The sequence below is a fragment of the Helianthus annuus genome, chromosome 3 (genome assembly GCF_002127325.2).
Source record: "Helianthus annuus cultivar XRQ/B chromosome 3, HanXRQr2.0-SUNRISE, whole genome shotgun sequence".
In the NCBI taxonomy this organism is placed as follows: Eukaryota; Viridiplantae; Streptophyta; class Magnoliopsida; order Asterales; family Asteraceae; genus Helianthus; species Helianthus annuus.
The window spans coordinates 132,855,726-132,878,640 of NC_035435.2; the positions used below are offsets into that span (position 1 = coordinate 132,855,726).

General features: G+C 36.4%; 1 protein-coding gene and 1 long non-coding RNA gene across 5 annotated transcripts; both read left to right on the forward strand.

The window, feature by feature from the left end:
* The first annotated feature begins 3,620 nt into the window (after positions 1–3,620).
* LOC110929663 lies at positions 3,621–6,717 on the forward strand. Of its 4 annotated transcripts, none has more exons than XR_002587332.2 (5): positions 3,621–4,209; positions 5,041–5,140; positions 5,232–5,419; positions 5,516–5,613; positions 6,303–6,717. It is a non-coding gene; the product is annotated as an uncharacterized LOC110929663 (long non-coding RNA). The 4 variants fall into 4 exon arrangements; XR_002587331.2 differs by having other exon boundaries at positions 3,622–4,209; positions 5,214–5,419; XR_002587333.2 differs by having other exon boundaries at positions 3,622–4,209; positions 5,214–5,419; positions 6,406–6,717.
* A 13,397-nt stretch (positions 6,718–20,114) lies between these two features.
* On the forward strand, positions 20,115–21,967 carry LOC110929664 (organelle RRM domain-containing protein 2, mitochondrial). Its single transcript, XM_022172834.2, has 4 exons — positions 20,115–20,351; positions 21,310–21,378; positions 21,460–21,566; positions 21,660–21,967. The coding sequence occupies exons 1-4, from the start codon at positions 20,192–20,194 to the stop codon at positions 21,759–21,761; spliced, it is 438 nt and encodes a 145-aa protein (XP_022028526.1). The 5' UTR covers positions 20,115–20,191; the 3' UTR covers positions 21,762–21,967.
* Positions 21,968–22,915: the final 948 nt, after the last annotated feature.

A 22,915-nucleotide genomic window follows, 5' to 3' on the forward strand; every position in this document is an offset into this window, starting at 1 on the left:
ATTAAAAGCTCCAGGTATTCTGCCTAACACCAAATATATCTAAAAAGTTACAGCTACTAGCTACCAGCTATCAGCTTCCAGCCACCAGGACTTTTAGTTTTTATTCTAAAATAAATATATGTTCATATGTATTTGTATGTATCATAAACGTTCGTTTGTGTTCATGTATGTTATGAAAATTTATTTATGTTATTGTGTTCGTTTATGTTCAGTAAGTGTTCGGGAACAGGTCATGAACACGTTCATTTCCTTACTGAACGAACATGAACAAGAAATCTCGTTCGGTAAGCGTTCATGAACATGCTCATGCCTTAGCGAACAAACACGGTTCGTTTATAGCCCTAAACACGACACAATCTTCTCTATATTTGAGGGCTTAGTCTTCCAATTCCAAGTCCTTATCCACGTTTCTATATTGACTTTCCACCGGGTCCATATAACATGTTTCTAGTGCGAATAACACCACTAGAAAATAGACTACACTGAGAAGGGATGCGACCTGCCATACGACCAACCAAAATTTTATTTCGAACCCCACAATTAAGAGTCGATTGCTCCGATACAACTTTTATTAGAGTTTGTGTATCTTCTTATCAAGAGGATTGTCTCTGTGATATATCTTATGTAATTAGGGTTTATGTTACTCCTCTCATGAAGCATATCGTCTGGTGTATTTGTGAATGTATATTTGTTTTTCGTCTATGTCTTGTTCACATTTGTACTATAAGGGTTAATAAAATCGAAAAATTTGGGTATCTTTGTGTTCTTGAGTTGATTATGTGATAATGTTGTTGTAGGTTTGTATGTCTATATCCAACATCTCTCATTGAATGTCTATCTTTGTCTCGTGCACATTCGCACTATCCAAATTCTTTGTTGAAGAATTCATAAACTTCATTCAATTAAAAAACACCCATGAAGTATACCTAAAACAAGAGAAAAATGCCCGGATAGTTCCTGTGGTTTCGCCTTTTTTCACCTATAGTCCCCAACTTTCTAAAATTACCTCAATAGTCCGCAACTTTTCATTTTTTGTTCCCGGATAGTCCCTGGGTCTAACTTCAGTTAGTTTTTTTCAGTTAAGAGGGTGTGAAATGACAAAAATACCCTTTCCTTAAAAAGGGTAAACCACAGGGACTAACTGTGCATATAATAAAGAAAAAAAATAATAATCTAATTATAATAAGTCAAAGTGGGCCCCACAACCTACCCCACCCTCACCCCCACCCTACCTCTATCGTCTTCTTCTTTCACCCATCTGCAAATCCAACATCAATTTATTTTTATTAAAACCTACACAATGCAACTTCACCATAAATAACAACCATTTAAAGAGAACCGTATGCGATCATTTTACTGAAACACTCACCAAATAAAGCATTCGAAAGGCTGTTGTTCTCTAGGTACTCGTATACGAGCATCAGTTGATCTCTTTCGATGCAACATCCATGAAGCTTCACAAGATTTGGATGTTGTAAACAAGATATCACACAAACTTCGTTTAAAAATTCACAGTACCCTTGTCTTGACTCCGATGAAAGCTGCTTCACTGCGACAACCGTTCCGTCAATCAACATACCCTGCAATGAATATCACACAACTTCACAATCCATACATGCAATTTGAACAACAGAAGGTTTAAGATATGTATTGGCATTGCTAGAGGGTTAGCTTTTCTTCATTTAGAAGACTCTGGAATCACGAGGAATTGCTGTTGACCAGAGGTTTGGAAGTGATTTGACCTAACTGAGCGGATAAATGGCCTGCTAATGAACCTTTCATCAGTTTGTTTGTTTGCTTTCTGCTGCTACTAGCGCTACCGCCCCTTCTCCTCTTCAAGATTTCATTCTCACCAGGTGTCAGTCCCTGTTTGTTTTATGTGTTGTGTGTTTCCAATTGACAATTTGATTTTGATTCAGGCGACGGTGAGGGTTGGGATTGGCGGTGATGGTTGGGAATGGTGGTGATTTGCAGGTGGGTGGAAGAAGAAGAAGACGATAGGGGTAGGGTGGGGGTGAGGGTGGGGTAGGTTGTGGGGCCCACTTTGACTCATTATAATTAGATTTTTATTTTTTTTCTTTATTATATGCACGGTTAGTCCCTGTGGTTTACCCTTTTTAATGAAAGTGTATTTTTGTCATTTCAGACTCTCTTAACTGAAAAAACTAACTGAAGTTAGACCCAGGGACTATCCGGGAACAAAAAATGAATAGTTGGGGACTATTGAGGTAATTTTAGAAAGTTGGGGACTATAGGTGAAAAAAGGCGAAACCACAGGGACTATCCGGGCATTTTTCTCCCTAAAACAAAGTTATTTTTTAAAAATTTGTAAGATCACCCGTAGTAGGGGATTTTTCGGTGTTTTTCCCCCAAAAACGCCCCTCCACGCCCCCAAACCACCCCCTTGAGGTTTTTTCCAAGAAAAAAAAATCCAAGAAGCGTCTTTTTTTCCACGCCCCCCACTCTTTTCTTTGGCGAATGACAGTTTTTCTTCTTTTTGGTTGGCCAATACCTTTTTTGATTGTTTTTTTTTTTAATTTTTTACACCCATTTTAACATAATGTCTCACAATGCCCACATCCCCACTACATCCATTTAAAAAAAAAACGCCCCATGATGCTTCATTTCTAACTTGACTGACACGTGACGCAAAACACCCGATGTTCTTCCCCCTCCCACTACGACTACACATACGGTCTTAGAGCATTCACATCCAGCTCCCTAAAAATATACATATATTCCACTAAAAAACAACTCCTATATCAATATATTAGTAACCTATAAATAATCAACTACTTTAAGCATAAGGTGGTTGTAACTTTGGCTTTGGGAGAGTTTCAAAAAAAAAATGGAATTTTCCATTTTAACCTTCAAGTTTTAATCCTTGACAATTTAAGCTTAAAGTTTTAATCTTTGTTTCCTTTTTAACCCTAGAGTTTTAATCTTTGACAATTTAAGTTTAAAGTTTAATCTTTGGTAATTTAACCCCTTTAATTAATTTGATTTTTCACTTCTAATTCAAAAATTTCAATCTTTTACGATTTAACCACTTTGATTTTTTTTACTTATGTGTTGTAATCTTGGCTTTTTGGGGGTTTTCAAAGAAAAAATGGTTATTCATATGGTTGTTCCGTTGTTGTAACCTTGGCTTTGGGGATTTTTCAAATTTTTTTGCTTTATAGCTCATTCGAAATTTTGTGACTTAACACATCGCAACGTGCGTCTTTGGTTTAACGTTTTTACATTTCGTTCTAACGCGAGTTAACACGACGCAACGTGCGTGTGTGGGTGAACGTTTTTACATCGTCTATTTTTTCCCGTTTGACAGGTTTAATATAACGTGCGCATCCTAAATCGACTTAGTTACAACTAAAGAATTCCCGCCGCATTGCGGCGGGTCGTAATTCTAGTTTCCATTAAAAACAAATACTTTTTCCCTCTCCTTTTCAATTAAATAATATTTTTATACCTTTATCATTACATTTTTCTCTCTCATTTACTCACAACCACTTTCAATATATATTAAAAAAATTATAGGGGGTGAACAGTTTCCCCAAATTATTATTATATATATTAAAACACAACTCAAAAGTACTACACCAGTAATGTTTGGGTTTTTTTTGTTTTGCCACCAAACTTTACCAACTTCTAAGCAGATTGACAAAGACATACAGAGAGGAGGGGAAGTCTCTAGAGAGAGAGCGATGAAAGAGGAGCCGCTATGGGTACGAAGACGCGGATGTCCTCTCATCGGCTGATCCGGTGTGACAACGGCGTTCGTGGTGTGCTCTGTTAACCCAAGCGATGAATACAGAGGATGGTGGTGATGTTTGTAGCAATAGACTTACATAAATGCCCTGCTTGCAAATTATTCTTCACAAAAACACAACGGTGTCTTCTTTCTCTGTCTAGGGTTAGACAACAACCACCACCATGGAGCTGGCGGCGGCTACGATGGTGGATATGGATGAAGTGGTGGCGGTTACGGAAGTAGTGGTGGCGGAAGCGGATCTTACGGTGGAAACTATGGCGGAGGTGGAGGTTATGGTGGAGGTGGCGGCGGCGGTGGTGGAGGATGGTGGTGGATACGGATGAAGTGGTGGCGGTTACTGAAGTAGTGGTGGCGGAGGCGGATCTTACGGCGGAAACTATAGCGGAGGTGGAGGTGGAGGTTATGGTGGCGGCGGCGGTGGTGGAGGATACAGTCAGGTAATCTCTTGAGTTTCTTTAATACATCAGTATATTCATAAGACTTCCTTAACTTTAACTGTGAGAAACAATTCATAGCTTTGAATTAACATTAATGATGGATAATCATGAAGATTATAAATGGGAGTATTTCATGTGATAGCACATTTGATTTCAGAAATGGATCTCAATCAAAGAATGGTTTCCAAAGAATCATGAGTTAAAAGAGCTAACACCTGCTTTAAGGAGTTTGTTTATTTGTTTATTCATTAAAAATTGATGGTCAAAATATCTACATAACCATAGGAGGATCTGCACCTGTTTTGCATTTGTAGATATAGTTTTTGGTGGAATGTCTTGGTATAACTGCTACTGATGTCAATGAGGCTGAGGTAATAAGTTTTAGCAGATTTGAGATAGTTAAGTGTATATATAGTATCTGCATATATATGGGATATATCTTTTATATGTCCAACAATAAATGAGATACTATACAAGAACATGATTTGTAAGCTAATATTGCTAACCAAGTGCATTTAGCTTTTTCTTAAAATGTAAGCTCCGTGCCTTTCTTTATCATAAGTCTCTCTATCCTTCAGCCATGTTAACTCACTGTCTTCTTCCTTTAGCCAAGTGAATGAGTTGTTTTGCTTTGTAAAATTTGTTTCTGCCAATGGGGCACCAACTCTATTGGTAAAGTATTGAATAAGTTGTTTTGCTTTGTTCTTACGGTTAACGAGACACTCGATAGTCATACAATTTTAGTGTGCAACGACGACCGTCTCTTGAAGATTGTTTTATTCCTTCATAAATAACATCTCTCTTTTATATTTCGGTGATTTGTTATTGTAGATCGAGTAAAAGTTGGGGAATCTCTACTGAACATGGAACAATGATATTTGAAATCATGGTCTTGGTCCCAAAATACATCTCTTCAATGATGGCTGAACAGGTTATTTATAAAATATTATAATCATAATGAGTTTCATTTTGAGACCTAAATCTTCTTTCATGATTCTTAATAGTTCTCTTATTTGTGGAAGTTAACATGTGAGATTTGCTTTGAAGTGTATATATGTGATAATATGGGTTCTGCCGCTTGCATTCATCCTTTTGGGTAACTTGCTGACATGGTTCGAATATTTGGTGATTACCATCTAGCAGAAAACTATGCACAGCTAAAAGATCTTTCCAAATTTGAATACGAAGCGTCCTCATGTCGGCTCAGTAGGTATGTTACTAAACATCTATGGCAGATAACAATGAGTTCAAACTAGCCTATTGCACAAACTGATATATGTCATACTACTGTTGTCTAATTGTATAGGATCAAGCCATAGCGCCAAGAAGGCGCATGACAAGTGAAAAATCGCCGCGATGTAAACACAAGTCGACATACTTTTGTACTTACCCACGATTTATTTTGTAAGTTTTCTCTTTCGACTGCTATATCGAATCAAAAATCGGGTCGTCCCGCCGCGAAGCGCGGTGTCACCCACTAGTATATAGATAAACAGTAACATTTTCTCTTTCCTCCACTCACAACCACTTTTTATACTTTTTATATTTTAATAACCACACACATTTTGATTGCATGAATGTGAATGCTAGACTTTTTTTACATATTAGAGAAGAGAAAATTACCAAATTGGCCAAGAATATCTTTGACTTACCAAATTAGCCAATTGATGCCTCCTTGGAGCAGGGCATCCCCCATTTAATGTGTCCGCCAATGCTTACTTGACACGTGGCAAAAGTTGTCTGATGCGTCAGCCGCCAGCGCATCCCGGCCAAAAAGTAGGCTGATGCGTCCGGCTAAGCTGCATCAGGATACAAATGGCTGGCTTGGCTGTGGCTCGATGAGTGGCTCCTTGGAGGAGCTGTAAGACGCATGGGGGCGCGTGGGGGGGCATCAGTTTCCGTGCTTTTCTTTTTCTTTTTTTATATTTTACATATTCATTTATATTTTTTGTTAATTCAATCCTTTCTACTATATATAATAATGAAAATCAGTTATTTTGAACATGCTCTCTCCAAACCAGTTTTTATAAAATGCTTATGTCAATGTATCCGCCTTTTGATAGTCTCCAAATAAAAATGAACTTGTTTAACAGTGTTGAAGATGACGTTTTTCTGAGCTTTAGAAGTCCTACTGTTTATGGGTGACGGGACCTGCCCCGAGTGACGGAAGTGATCTGTCCTCCCATTTTTTTGTAGGTGGTTTAATGAAGAAATGCGAAGAACTCACCTACAATGGGAACGTTGGATCACTTCGTGTTATCGGATTTCCCCGTCCACGTCCTCTACCGCTCCTCCAAGGCCGCCAAATTATTCGAAAACAAAGGAGGAATTGGAGACCGAGCTTTTGTGGAGGAATTGGATCACTTCGTGTTATCGCTTAAAAATATCTTTTTTAGTCTGTATTTTTTTTGGTTTATTTTGGTTTGTTTTTCTATTAGGTTTAATTGTTGTATTTAAAGTAAATAAAAAGTTGTATGTTATTTCTTTTATTTTTATTTGACATTTCTATCCATATCTCCATCTATATATATATAAATTGGTAACTAGTATACCACTAAAGAAATAATTAGAAGAGATGGGTGGTGGTGAATTTGAACCATTGGGTGATTGCAACCCACCACCAACCCACTGTACACCTCCACCAGGCTGCCGTGCACCGCCACCATCCTACTGTACACCGCCACCAGGCTGCCGTGCACCGCCACCATCCTACTGTACACCGCCACCAGGCTGCCGTGCACCGCCACCACCCCACTGTACACCGCCACCAGGCTGCCGTGCACCGCCACCACCCCACTGTACACCACCACCTACTCCCTGTACACCCCGTCCAGTCTACCGTGCACCGCCACCTCCCCGTTTAAATCCTAATTTATTCAACCCGCCGCCTCTGAATACTGATGATGAGTGGGACGGTATCACCGATGAAGAAGCAAGCTTTGCTTACGATTGTGCTATGGCAGAAGTCCAGTTTTCCTGTTTACGAGTTGGTGGTAGTCAGTCAAACTACATGGATTGTGGGGAGCCCAAGAAAAGTGACCAGCGTTTAAATTAGAGAAATAGTTATTAATGGTAAAATGTATGTTAATGGTAAAATGTATGTTAATATGTTATCAAAAAATAGTCCAAATTTTAGGTTAATTAAAAACAAATTTTATAATTTATATATAATTCAGTAATCCTATACTAATAAACAAAAATCTTTTTGTACACGTGTCACTCTCTCGTGCCTTCTCCATTTTAATAATAATATTACATATTATTTTTTATACACAAAATATAATATAATATTAATTAATATAGTTAGAGATAAACGTATAAATTCGAATTTAATTAATAATTATCTATAACAAATATAAATGTATCAAATAATATAATAAGTATAATATTATTTAATATAGTTACAGATCAAACGTATAATTTCAAATTTAATTAATAGTAAATTACTTTTCGAGTCCCTATGTTTTAGTGGTTTTAACCACTTGAATCCAAAATCAAAAAGTTTAACGCCCTGAGTCTCTAACCGCTCATTCACACCCTCTGTAAAAAAAATCAAAAAACTTTTTGTAAGGTCGAGTTCTCAAAGTTTTCACAATTTGTAGAAATTTTCATTTTACCCTAACCATATATATTTGTTAAGATAAAATATATTATTTGGATATAAACAATAATTACTAATAAAGTATCAAATCACATGTACAAGTACTTATAGTATATAACTTAGAAGACTAAAATTACAAGTGGGTTATCTAAATAAAGTACCAAATTATCTTTAAAGCGAACACTAAATAGTTTTTAAAAGGCATATTTTTTTTGCTATTAAGTATATAACATTATATTTACTTAAGTCGTGTAATACATGTGTTCAATATTTTCTTCCAATTTTAAATTTATGTTAATATCAATATGTTTTCATCTTAAAAAATGGTCCAACTTCCTAATAACATTGAGTTTTAAATATTAAACTTAGTTCAATCATATTACGCAACTAAAAACATTATCATCATGCTAAATAAAGACATTATATAATGTTATAAAAATTTTATTTTGAATATTTAAATGTCGACTACTAATTAAAAAAGTTATTGTAGACGCTCAAATTTATAGTTTAAAAAACTTTAGTCCTATTTTTTAAACGTGTACTTTATTTTTAGTATGATTTTTTTAAATGTAATATTTTCTATACAATGATGATATTCGTATCTTGTCTCATGATCCATATATCTAAAAATAATATTTATATCAAAGAACTTTTTATATCAGTAATATACGTTGTAGAATTTAATTACAATTCATTTACCATAACTTATAATTATTTTTAAAAATACTTACAATTTTATGATCATTATTTTTTTTAGCGTTACTTCTTTTTAAGACATATAATAAAATGGATTGTAGTATCTCAAAAGAGAAGTGAAAACTTATAAAATTATTTTGAATAGCGAAAATATAATTGTTCTTTTGTTTTAATATTTTATCTAAGTAAGTCATTTCATTAATAAGGATTACATACAAGTTTATAATTTATATTTTTTTGTCACTTAACCCGTGTAATACACGGGTTGTAAGCTAGTTTGTTATGAATACACATAAATATATGAATCTGAATTTTTTTTTAAAAAAAAACATGCATCTATTTTCTAATTTTTTAATATAAAAATGTTAAAATGTTATTAAAGAAATTCATATTTTAGGTGATTTGTTATAAAAGAGATATGACAAACAAATTTTATATAAAATTTAGCAATTAAAATTTTATTTTGTGATTTTGTTATTTTGTTATTTTTAGATTATTATTTAAATTATATTTAGTGATTTTGTTATTTTTTATTATTAATTAAATTATAAAGGAATTATTACATAAAGAACACAAAGTAAAACGATCATGAAGGTAAATTAAAATTTCCGTTACAAAGTAAAACGATCATGAAGGTAAATTAAACTACATTAGGACGTGGTAAACAACGCCAGAAATACAAATTATCTGCCATGAACCTTCTATATGACTTCATTTTTTGATTGATGTCACCAGTGAGATTTATCGGTTTATCTGTAACGAGATGCTCCATCAGCATACATAGATACAAAGCTTCGATTCCAGTCAAAGAGCAGTTTGACACGACATAATCATCATTTATTTCAAATGAAATGATTTTTTCTGGCTTTCCAGTCTTTTTCCAATAGCGCAAATGAACTAATACTGCTCCTAAGTATATGCATATTTTTGTCAGCCTAGGGATGACAACCAGCCTGTATTTTTGGCCTGCACAGATGTCTTGAACCGGGAACATTACCAGCTGTTGGGTTGCTAGCTCAAGACGGAGCATTAGCCACTCCTTATTTTCTAGCGGGATCGGGAAAAAAACATAATCAATGTAAAAAAAAAAGAAGGAAACGGGCTTAATTTACCGTTACAGTAAGTAGCCGCGTTTTTCGGAACCGATTCCAATACACACTCATAAAACTTTGGGGGTAGTATTGTCCAACGTAGATTTAACAAGGGGTATTCTTGAAGCTTTCTACTTCTCCAATTCATCAGTCTTCCAACCTACGCTTCGATATGCTGTAAAAATTGTAGTGTTAGTAACATATTTTAAGAAATTATAGTTTACGCAAAATTGTTCATATAATTTATTGTGTCGTTGAGATAGCCGTTGAAACGAAATCCCTATAAAGTTCCCCAAAATTTTTTGTCAAGCTGTACTGATCTATTAAAAACAGCTGAATAACAGAACGGTGCGTCTCCTCTGTTGTAGAATTCGAGCACATCTTTCGACCAATTTTCTGTTTCATCGTCTGGTATCGCCCATCTACCGCGGTTGTGCTGATGTAGGCTATGTCTATTATGTAGATAGTCTTCTTCTCCCATTTTTTGGGGGTTGGATGATGTTCCGCTTTCTGTTCCATTCACCGGCTTCCACCATCGATTAAGGATCCAACTTGAGGATTTTTTAGCAGGTTGAGAGCAGTATTCTTCACCAGCTAAGTCTTTTCCCCGCCGTTCAGACATGTTTTTTTATTAAATTTTCGGAACCACAGATTTTTTATGTGTTTTTGCACTTGTAATAAAAGTTGCTTATATAAAAAAAATTTACATTAAAAAGACAAGATAAATGAGATGGGACGTTCTCGACGCATCCCATGCGTCTACGAATCCTAGAAAAATGTGATGTGATTTAAAAATAAATGAAAAATAAATTTGTTTATGTGATTTAAAAAACTAAAAGTTACTTATAAGTTACTTATATATATAAAAAAAAGATTACATTAAAAATAAAATAAAAAACGAATTTAAATTATTAATGGAAATTAAAAATTACATTAAAAAACTAAAAATTAAAAAAGATTACATGTCCGACGCATCCCATGCGTCATAGACGCCTAGGAAAACTACCTTTGACTCTTAAATTATTAATGGAAATTAAAGTTATTTTAGAGTCATCAGATGCAGCTACACATTAAACGAGGGGTCCATAGACGCTTTCGGGTTTAGACGTCTCCCATTGCAGGGACCACCACATGTGGTGGTTGCACTGTTCCTAGGCTGCTGCTTCCGAAGCGGGTAATAGGGACCACCTTTGCCGGAGCTCCGACCCATCTTTCCTCAGTAAACCACACGATCCTACCCGATTCAGTTACTTTCCGACCCGATCCGACCCGTTTTTGTAACGGAAACACGCACAATGAATCAGAATAATTGGGAGGATGACTCAATCCCAAACTTTAACATTGAATTTACTGTGGAAGATACGGTTGCTATGCTGGACAACACTCTTCCGGCTACCACTAAACTGGTATTTCTTAATCTTAATTCTTTATTCTAGTGTTATTGGTTTTTTAGTTTTTGTTGTAGTGTTTACCATTCATTATCCCACTGATATAGGCTAAGGCTCCTAGAATTAGAATTAGAGCAGCTTGGATGGTTCTAGATAAAATCAAGAAGAAAATGACAAGTAATTTAGAACATAGGCTAAGGCAGACGGTCTTTGGTCACTATTTGGATCTTGAGTCTGTCATTTGTGAAAGCCCACTTTTACTTTGTGTTGCACAACATCAGGTTCCCACTGATAACCCTAGCAATGGAACAAGTTATGTGTTTGGGAATGATTTTATTCATTTTACTCCCATCCAGTTTTGTCTTATCACCGGGTTTAGATTTGGACTGATTACAAATTCGATATCTAATGGATCACCTAGTTCGTTCAGATCAAGAATTTTCCCGGGGACACGCGATGTAAAGTTACGTCATTTAGAAGATGCATTTGATTCGGGCTGGTCACAATTCAGTGAAGACGATTGTCTTCGTATCTGTCTGTTGATGTTACTAGAGTTAGGTTTTAAAGGTACCCAACGGTTTGAATCCATTGACAAATTGGTTCTGAATTTGGTTGATGATTTAGAGGCATGGAACAACTTTCCGTGGGGTAGCTATCTTTGGCAGAGCACGTATCTGCATGTTTATGATTTGAGTCGTCGACACCAAGAGGGAAACGCCGGGTTCTCGTTGCCTGGTTGCGTTTGGCCATTCAAGGTACAGATTTTGATTTAATCTGATGCAATACATTGCAACCACTTTCTTAAAATAAATTAAATTAAATTTATGTATGTGTGTAGATGTGGATTTATGAAGTCTTTCCAGAATTTAAGGAGATGGTTTCATTTTTTAAAACCGAAGCAATTACAAGATTTTTGGGTTGGGGGCCTGGAAAAAGGGTTACAACTAGCACCGTTGAACTCATTTTTGAATCTGCCCAAAAGGTAATTGCTGCAGTTTGTTATTTTATTCTCAGTTATATAGTAAGATTAGAATAAATTGATTGATAAAACTTTTTCAATATTCAATTCTTAGAATGAACATTACCGTCTGATTCAAACCATATTGCCCACTAGTCAGGAGATGCAGACTGAGTGGTACATATCTAGTGTTCAATTTTAGAAAGTATTCGTATAGCAAGCGAGGTACCCCGTAACATGCAGGCCAATGATGATACGATGCACAACAGTGGTGAGATTCCAAATGATGGGGTTGCTGACGGGTTTGAAGGTTATGCAGCGTTGTCCCCCATGGCCACCCAATCAGCAAGAAAAAGAAGGTCTGCTATTTATGATGGAGGAAATGTTTCCAATACGGATGAATTAGAATCGTCTCTTGTTGAAAAATTTAAATCAATATTGGACGATAACAATGAGAAGCTAACTTTGTTAATTGAGGCAAAGGTGAGGGTGAAATTAAATAAATTTGTTTTATGTAATAGTGATGCTATAATTTAATTTAATATGTCTATTTCTTATGCAGCTAATGAGTCTAAATCTTGATCATGGTAGCGTTCATTCAGTCAGAAAGGTAATGTTGTATTGCGAGGATTTAAGCAATTCAATTACATCAAAAATAATATATACTAATGTTCGTTATCACTTAAACTTATGTATGTAGCCGGAAGTAGACTCGTTTGTGAACTTCAATGATGTTGGTGATTATGAAGTGGCATCAGTCAAGTTGCAACCGTGTCACGATCTTGTATGTAATAATACAAAACAGTTAGTCGATGATGCCCCGATAGCCGCATTGCGGCGATCAGAGAGGTTAGTAAAGCCCGTTCCGTCTATGCTATCACCTTTTGTTTTGTTGAAGAATGTGTCAAAGAGAAACAAGAACAAAGAAGATAGTACGTGTACGGATAAAGAGATTCAAAAGATCTGAGATTGGTATATCATCGAACGTTCACTGGTAAACAAGACGGATTCAAGGACCCGGAAGCTTGCAAAAACGATGGCCAGTGAAGTTGGTCCAGAATTTTGGTCGTCGTTGCTAGGTGACGACGGGTCCGGATGGTTAAGTGATGATGTAAGAAAATTATCAATATTCATGCTTTCAAATTATTTATATTTTCAAAACTGTTATTTTAAAAATTTTTCAAAACAGCATTTATATGGTTGGATGATTAAGATGTACGAGCAGAGGAACAAAACCGATCGTTGGAGCATTCTACCACCCTATTTTCAATTGACCATGATTCAGTGTGATGCACACCGGAGGTTGGAGGGCTATTTCAATGGGTCCTTGATTCCTATTCCACCAATTTCCTAAGTTGACGAGGTACAATATGTTTGAATGCCGAAATGTTTATATATATTACATTTAAAAATAAAAAATACTACCAAATCACTGAATGCATGGATAGGTTTATGTTCCGTTGAATGTAAAAAACGTGCATTGGCTTTTGGCGGTGTTCCACCTTCGCAATCGGACTCTTACAATTTACGACAGGTTCGTCATATCGTATATATATACCAATGTAGTGTATTGAATCAATTTGTTACAATTTACATATTCCTACGTGTGTAGTTTATTGGAAAGTGAAACCATGGTGAAAGACAGAACGGAAGTCATTTACCACATCAATTTTGCGTTCGACATATGGCTACGCATCAACGGATACTATTCAGCCGATGAGCCATTAAAGATGTCGTTGCCGTTCAAAGTCGTTTACCCCAGGCAAGTACCTCAACAATCAGGGAGTTTAGGAGATTGTGGTGTATGGGTTTGCATTTTCATGGAAAGGTTGATCAACAAGGAACCCGTATATCGAGAAGAAAACACCGCTAAGGCAGCTTACTAAATGAGGCAAAGGTTGGCTATCATGTTCTACGATAGTCTGTTACCGGAAAACTTTGATCTCGTCAGTAGTTGCCAATCATTTGAAAGTGATGTTGTTGAACAAGTTGATGAAAAAGTTGTAGATCCGTAAACAAGGTATTACGACATTGAACATTTGCATTGGGCCCATTTCTGAATTCTGATTCGGGCCAATTCTGATTCAGATTTGGGGCCCAATTCAGTGGCCCAATTCTGATTTGGCCCATTTCTGGTTATGCTTTAACTTTTGTAACAGTGTTTTTACTGCGTTTTTAATTGTTTATGGACCATATTACAGGTTGGGCCGGCCCAAATTTTGATTCTCCCCATTTCTGATTTGGCCCAATTCTGATTCGGCCCAATTCTCATTCTATTAGTGCAACAATTCTGATTCGGCCCAATTCTCATTCCATTAGTGCAGCAATTGATTTGGCCGAATTCTGTAACCATTTTAAAAACGCCATTGGGCCGGCCCATTGGCATGAGAAGGGGGTGCACCAACAGCTTTTTCTTTAATCCTAAAATAATCGAAGACAAGGTAACAGTTTGTCATTTTTCCATAGTAAGTTATGGTTTCATGCTTATCTCAAACTATTATTAACTATTATTTGCGGTTTACAAACAAACATTTCTTTTTTTTTTTTTAACGAAAAATGTTATCAATAATCCTTGAATATTTCCCTTGTTATCAGAATTTTGTAAATAACATAATAGAGATATTATATATAACCAAAATGGTGCATTTGTTACATATCTTAGATATTAAAAAAAAAACTTGTTAACCAAACTAGTAAATAAAACCAAAATCGGTTAACAAACGGGTGATCTTAGACATAATTGACAAACTATATGAAGATTTACAAATAAATCTTCATAATCTCCCAAACAGTGACCCGATCGAAGTCTTCATAATACGTCAACGGGTACTCTAGTTTTGCTTCCTCAATCACTTCTTGTTCAGTTAGCTTCTTCTCCTCCTTCGACGCTGCCTTGGACGCTTCGTTTACCTTTCCATTGAACCTGGAACATATGCACCTTAGGTAAGCCGAACGGGTCTCCACCTCGTTCACATCTCGTTCGGTTTCACCAACATGTCTACAAAACATTTTGAAAACGCTGACCCAAAAGGCGACATCCATACTCGCATGGCGGCATAGGTGTCTCGTTTCCACATAAGACATTGCAACGACAATGTCTTCTACTTCGGTCCATGAATCATCCATATTCTTAATGGTTTTGTGTATTGTGTAGAGCTAATAATGTGGAATGATGAAAAAATGGGAGATAGTTGGCTATATATAGGCATGGAAGAGAACTAATTAAATGCACATTTAGGGTGAAACAATTAAATAATCTTAGTTGTAACTTAAATTTTAATAAAAGAACTAAATTGTCATTCCATCTTTTGAAATTCACAATAATTAAATGATAATTTTGTATAAGTTAAAAAAATACCTTTAAATAAAAAAATAAAAAAAACAGATTCTAAAACTTTATAAAAAGTTATTAAATTATTTTATTAATATTTCCTTTACCTATTTTTAAAAAACGGTTTAAAAAAATTATAATAATAGTATTAGTTATAAAAAAGAGGAGGTAGGTGGAAGATATTATTGGTCTATAAATATAGACCATTGGTAGGAATTTCTTATTTCTTATTACCACAACAAATTTGCACAATAATGTCGTCAAAAGGAAGGCGTCAATCAAGCATTCCAGATTGTGTAGAGAACACTATTTGGCTTAATCGGGATGATCAATCTGTTTATTGATCACAAAATGTTCTTGACTTCTACTACGACGGTGATAGCCAATTTTGCTATTCAACTTATATGGGGCAAACGCCATTAGACAGAGAGTGGTGGGGTGGAGTACTAGGGTATTGTGGAGATGGATTTATGCAAGAAACGGTAATTAGATTATTTTACATAGTTTTATTATTAATATTATTTATAATTTCTAAATATGATCATTTAAAAAAAATTTATAGCATGTCCGTGCATGGTGTAACAAGCTAATACAAGATAGAGAAACAGAAAATCGTCAAGGGACATCTTCATCAAATACTGTTCTTTGGACCATTCTACCCCCAAATTTTATAAACCTTCTGGCGGAACAGGATCAAGATGCTTACGGATACGCTATTGGCGATGTAGAACTATACCCTGCCTTTTGGGAAGTGGATACGGTAAAAAAAATTACATTGTAAGAATGAGCAACACAGATATGCACTCACTAAATATTTACCGTATCTCGTTTTCAGGTTTACATACCAGTATCGCAAGACAAAGAAGGCTGGATAATCTTAAAGATAGATATGCACTCACTAAATATTACCGTTTATTCTACCAATAAATGTGATGCACTTAATTGCGGGGAACGATTCTGCGTTCACAGAAGGATACACCAAACTCTAGTAGAATTCGAGAGTCTGTTCTTATGGTTCCTCGGTCGTATTCAATATTGGGAAAATGCTGGACTAAGTGAGGCTGATGCGTTGGAGTACACCGGGGATGTTGTCTGGCCTACATCCGAACATCGGGCTGGTCAGAATTCGGGTGTCATATTGTCTATGTTACTGCAAAATCTTGTGCAAAACAGTGTACTTCCAAACTGGCAGGAACGAAACATGCAAGATGCCTGTATGAGATATAGAAGATTTATGGCAGATGAACTCTATTCTGCACGTTTCACACCCCATTAATAATCTAATTAATAAATAATGCCTACTGAAATTATTGTTTATTTAGTTAATTGAATCGAATTTTTTTTTAATTTAATGATTTAATTAATAAATAATGACTAATAAATAATTTAATTTAATTATTGTGAAATAAATTAATTGTTTATTTAGTGAAATTATGTTCTTTTTTTAAATTATAAAAGACTTTTTTTGTGAATTACAAAAAAGTTAAAACAGAAAACTAATATAAATAAAATAAGGATTGTAATATATCTTAAATAGGAAATGTATTTGGCATAAATTTATACAAAAACTTCTTTAATCATCACCCAAATTGTACGAGGGATATGCATTTTGAAGTACATAATCCTGAAATTCTCCGGCTTCAACTTGGATGGGTGTGGGTTGTGGCTTAGAGACGCGGTGAGAAGAAGTCTCTGTTTTGGGCGGTGCTAAACAGCTCGCACGAGAATGCCCATACGTTTTGCACTTACCGCAGTATATAGGAGTGGGGTCCTCTCCTAGCGATAGGATACATTTGTTTTCTTTCGGACGTCCGGCTTGTCGTTTTGTAATAAGCGGTGGTTGCAGATTCACCAGTCCATCGGGTACTTCCCACTCTGATTTATCAGGGACTGGATTTATATGCTCCTCATACGTGGATTTATAAACTTCATTACTGTAACATGACATCGCATAATGAGCACAATCTGGTTCACCTAAAAATCTAGATACCGCAATAACGTGCCCGCAAGGTAACCCAGATACTTGCCAAACCCGACAACTGCATGTTCCATTAGAGAAGTCAACTAAACCTCTCTTTCCACCGTCATCAACGTCAAAACTGTCCTGAGAAATTCCAGCAACCACCCAAGAACGAGAACCTTCAACTTTGCCTTGAATTTTTTTTTGAGCCCACGTTGTAAGCAAGTGTTCCCCTTCAATTCCCTCGTTCCGTCGATCATAGAACCATTTTTGGACAGACTGTCTGAAAAATTCTATAAGTTGGGTTATTGGAATTTTTCGGGCATGTTTTGATAAAGCATTCATAGATTCAGCGCTATTAGATGTCATGTAATGATATCTTCTGGCTGGACAATGTGCTCTTGACCATTTGTCAAACCCAATTTCTATAAGAATGTTCTGTAACCTTGGAACAGCGGCACATAGGGCGTCGAATGATTCTTGAAAATCGGATATCCGGTAAGATTTGCAAGTCTTCCACCAAAGACTCTCATATTCCTTTTTTTACGGTAAACGTAGGTTGACCATCAAATGGCGACAACATAACCCGTGAAAGCTTTTTGGAAACACAACCCGTACGGCTAATTGTATAGAAGCTGCCCGGTCAGAAATGATTGCCAAATCTGGATGCTCGCCGATGCATTCTTTCAGTTTTGAAAGGAACCACGTCCACGACTCACCGTCTTCAGATTTACCAATGCCATAACCAATAGGCAAAATCTGATTGTTTCCGTCCATGCCAACAGCCAAAAACATTGTTCCCTTAAATTCACCCTTCAAGTGTGCCGCATCTATGATGACAAGCGGTCTTAAATTACGGACAAAGCTCCGAATTTGAAAGCAATACGATAATGTTAGATTTTTGTTTAAAATTTTATTTATTTATTTATTTATTATTTAATATAGTCTTTCACTTACCACCGCACCTATGGCCACAAATAACATTTCAAAACGACTTTCAGAATCATTGCGTATGTGTGTCACTGTTTCTGGATTAGCCTTCTCCAAGTTATAACAATAGACGGGAAGTTCGGCAAAAGAACTTGACGAACTACCTTGCAAAAGTTCTAATGAGTTACATTTCCCACGCCATGCTTGCATGTATGATAAATTGACTTTTTCTTTAATCCTAAAATCCTTTACAATTTCGGTCGAACGGTATATCCGTCCACAATCTTTGAATTGTTCTTTTAATAAGCTACCCACCACCATTGTGTTTGCTTGTCGCATATGTGGATATGTTTGCGTCTTAGAACATGTATGTTTTTGGTTAAAATGTTTAACGTAAAAAACATCACAAGATTCCCGACTTGTTGCCTTGAAATTCCACTGGCAATTCTTATCAATACAAGATACTTCGTAACGAGTTTTGGATGATCTGTCTACTTTATACGAAAAACTTTCGGAAAGACACATTTTTCCTAATTCTATTTTTATTTCCTGCTTGTTACGGAAAATATAACCTATGTAAAACTGGCTTTTATTTTCAAGAGGACAATTAACATTATCAGTAACTCCAGATTTATATGATGCGTTACATTCATCTTCAGGAAAAACATTTACGTTAAGATCGGGACATTTAAAAAAATTGGTAGAACCCGCAGATGAACCAACACCAAGTTCTTGCACCACATATAATTTAAATAACTCATGAGAGTTTCCTTCCGTATTATTGAAAAAAAAGTAAGATCGGAATCATCAATTATATCATGGGATCGCTAAAACTTGACATTTTGTAAGATACACGTGTGATGTTTTGAAGACCTGTTGACTCACTAAGATTTTTTTAAAAATGTTTTATAAGAAATTGTAGTAGAAGTTTCAAAACCACGTCTAACAGAATCTGGTTGGACCACGTACTCTAGCCTCCCATCAACGACTTCCCACTTGCCTCCAGAGTAAACAACAAATCTGACTGCCATATCAATAGAGAAAAAAAATATAAAAAATAGATATTTCTTGTAAAAATTTTGGAGATGAAATTTTCTAAAATGTAAAGAGTATACTGGTACTTAGACTCTAATCTAAAAATAGAAACGTGTAATATATCAAATTAATAAAAACGAAAACTATTTTTTTTTGTCTAAAGCGTCCCGAGACTCCTCCAATGCGTCTGTCAGTTATAAAGAGTCAAAAAAGTACTTTTCTGATTACCGACGCATTACATGCGTCTAAAGAGGTCTTCCCTTTGACACGTGTTGCGTCACAACCGCATAACTTGAGGCGTCTGTTGACGCATAAATAAACGTGAAAGTTGACAACCGAAGCGTCTCATAGACGCATACAAAGCAGCTATAAAAAAGCTGACAAAGGAAGCGTCTATAGACGCATACGAAGCAGCTTTGAAAAAGCTGACAGAGGGGCATCCAAAAGCTGACAAATGGAGGCGTCCTTAGATGCATACGAAGCAGCTTTTAGGGGCATCAAAAAGCTGACAGAATGGAAGCGTCTTCTAGACGCTTAAGAAGCAGCTGCGAGGGGCATCCAAAAGCTAACATATGGAAGCGTCTCATAGACGCATAAGAAGCAGCTGCGAGACGCATAAAAATTTGTACCCAGCCAGACGCATCACACTAAGCCAGACGCAAGCTAAAGTGGATGCGTCTGGTAGACGCCTTCGAAGCAGCATAACTTTTCAGACCCAATCATTGACACACGTGTCCCTTGCCTATTCCCTGACGCATCCTTGTGACCTGCAGACGCATAACAACTCTCGAAAAATGAGATGCCCTGCTTCAAGGAAGCATCAAATGGCTAATTTGGTAAGTGAAAGATTTTCTTGGCCAATTTGATAATTTTCTCATTAGAGAAACCACAGTCCACAAGTGGTAGTTAAAAATCTCAAATAACCCTAAATACTCCGTAGTAAATAGTTGGAGGGTTTAAGGACGGCGATATTTCTGTAAAACCCAGAGGGAATGGCGATGAAGACTGCGACAAGGGTGGCGGCCGCCGGTCCACGTGGCATGAGATCGCTTTTCTCAACTCTTTCTACTAACTTCCCCTTTCCTTCACAACCTGCTGCCAATCAGTCGCAGAGGCCTCAAGCTGAACCTTCAACCAATCTCTTCGTATCAGGCACATTCTATTTCATTTTATACGAGTACAATCTTTATATATCTTTCATTATTTGTATCTACATGTATATATTTAGTATTAGCCCTAGTTTATTCATCGATTAAATAGTTACATGATCCATCAAGCGGATTGCTTTTGATGCTGATAAACGATTGAAAAACAATACTACTGTTAATTTATCCTGCAGATGAGCTTCCTCTAGTATTGAAGTTGTGCTCATCTGGAAATTTAATTTTAATGAAATTATTTATTTTTTTTCAGTTGGTCCATGGCTTATTATTGGATCAGTTTCATATCAAATCATATTTTAATAATTACCATTATAATTTAATAATAGTGGAATTTGTGTTGTTAATTTTACATTTACATATGTTGTAGATATTGCTTTTGCACAATGATTTACACGTCGAAATATATATCAGTTCTGTTGGTGTAGTTGACTGTCTTTTAGCTTTGCAAACTGTGTCATTTGTCTTCAATAATAACAGAAAACGTACTCGATGTTTGCAAACTCTTGCAAGTTATGTCCTTTAGCCCTAACTCAGTTAATTTTTGTGGTTAAATCTGACCAAATGGACCCCACACGAGGGTATTTTTGTGGTTAAATCTGAACAAATGGATCTCACATGAGAGTAAAATGACAAAAATACCCACATGTGGGGTCCATTTGGTCAGATTTAACCACAAAAAATTAACTGAGTTAGGACTAAAGGACATAACTTGCAAGGGTTTGCAAACATCGAGTACGTTTTCTGTAATTTTTGAAGACAAAGGACACAGTTTGCAATAAGTGACATACATAAAGGGCGATTTTTGTAATTTACTCCAAATATTTAATATTATGGTGTTTGATTCATGCTTTTTGGTTGTTCAATGATCTATTTTGTCTCAGCCAATTGTCATTTAATGCTGCTGCTATAGGCATGATCTTAGTGAGGTTTGTTGCTCTTTAACGCAGGTCTTAGCAAACGCACAACTGATGAAGGACTTCGAGAATGCTTTGCAAAGTTTGGTGAAGTTCTCCATGGTTTGATTCTTCTCCATAATTTATTATCCTGAACCATACACGTATACCATCATCACAACTTTAATTTCCATTTCTCTGCAGCTAGAGTAGTAAAAGACCGTACATCAGGTTGGTCAAAAGGGTTCGGTTTTGTACGATATTCTACACTTGAAGAGGCTGCTGCCGGCATAGAGGGCATGGATGGGAAGGTCAGGATAGTCATTTTACTGTTTTTTTTTTTCCGGTGATCGATTTAACATTGATGGTCGGTCATCTTATTGTTTTTGTTGTGTATATTGCAGTTTTTGGATGGTTGGGTTATATTTGCAGAGTATGCCAGGCCAAGAGACTCTCCTCTGCCGTCACCTCCTTCTTACGGGAACAACCAGTATGGCCGCCAATGAACTCTCTTCTGAACCTAAAGTACTATTATCAACAATGATGATCAATTCATGAACTACATATTTAAACTGTGTTGAGAGCTCAAACACCAAAATTTTGACCTCTTTATGTATTCAACTAAAGGCTGCAGTCCACACGGGTGATATTTGTGTGTGGTTTTATAGACAATTTTTTATTTGCTTACGGGAAAACTATAGTAGGGTTGTTATATTGGGACCCTTTTGTTTCCATAAATAAAACCTTAGACCACACGGTGTGGGCGTCGAAACTTGGCGTGGTTGCCAATCCACGCCCATCAAACCACTCCGTGACCCGCGTTGTGTGTGGGGCGAGTGATTTCCACCGGCGTGGTAGACGACGTCGACGTGGACTGTTGGTATTGGTGGGTTTAAATTTAATATATTTTTTTATAAATTATAAATATAAAATAATAACAAAAAAGTGTGTGCCAAGTGTCGAATTATGCCGCTCTTCCACGTCCAGTCCCACACCTCCCTTTTTTGCACCACGCCCCATTTCTGACGTGTGCTTACGTGTCGTCCACATGTTGCATAACGCTCCATTTTCAAGCCTCTTCACACCGTATGGTCTTATGACACAAGTTATCGAGCCCTAAGGTGGCATGTTCACTTAAAAGTTAAAACGCCCCCCCCCCCCGTCCAAATACACCATTAAAGGGACCAAAATCACCCGTAACTGTTCTGTATGTGTAGCACGTCAAAGAATGGTGTTTCTAACCATCGTCGGAAATAGGGCTGTTCAAAATTGCATTTGGCCTCATGTCATGGGCGACATAAACATTTTCTGGTAAAAATTTCCGATTGGTTGTTGCTAGGACTGTGCTTCCAGTCAAGACTATACCTAACCGTTAGGATTCGACCCTGACAAAAATACCTAGAAATCATAAAAACAAAGACCGGATTGAAAGAGGCTCGATTGAGTCTGGTTCAGGCGTTGAGTTGGATCTCAAGTTGTGCATTCTATCAGGCCTTGAATTGTTGGACCCTCATTATCTGATGGTCCATGTCATTATGTGCGATGAAAGAGGGGGTGCTTTTGGAGCCATGTTCAACCGTGAGAGAGGGACAAGCTCCAGGCGTGAAGGCGTTTCTAGAGCTACCCGTTGTGGACGCTCGTGCATGGCTTAGACTTTAAT

What these genes read in the sequence shown, in the direction of transcription:
- LOC110929664 (XM_022172834.2), top strand. Translation starts at nt 20,192, where the DNA reads ATGGCGATGAAGACTGCGACAAGGGTGGCGGCCGCCGGTCCACGTGGC. An exon ending in AACCAATCTCTTCGTATCAG is followed by an intron (nt 20,352 to 21,309) that starts GCACATTCTATT and finishes TCTTTAACGCAG; the next exon opens with GTCTTAGCAAACGCACAACT. An exon ending in TAGAGGGCATGGATGGGAAG is followed by an intron (nt 21,567 to 21,659) that starts GTCAGGATAGTC and finishes TGTATATTGCAG; the next exon opens with TTTTTGGATGGTTGGGTTAT.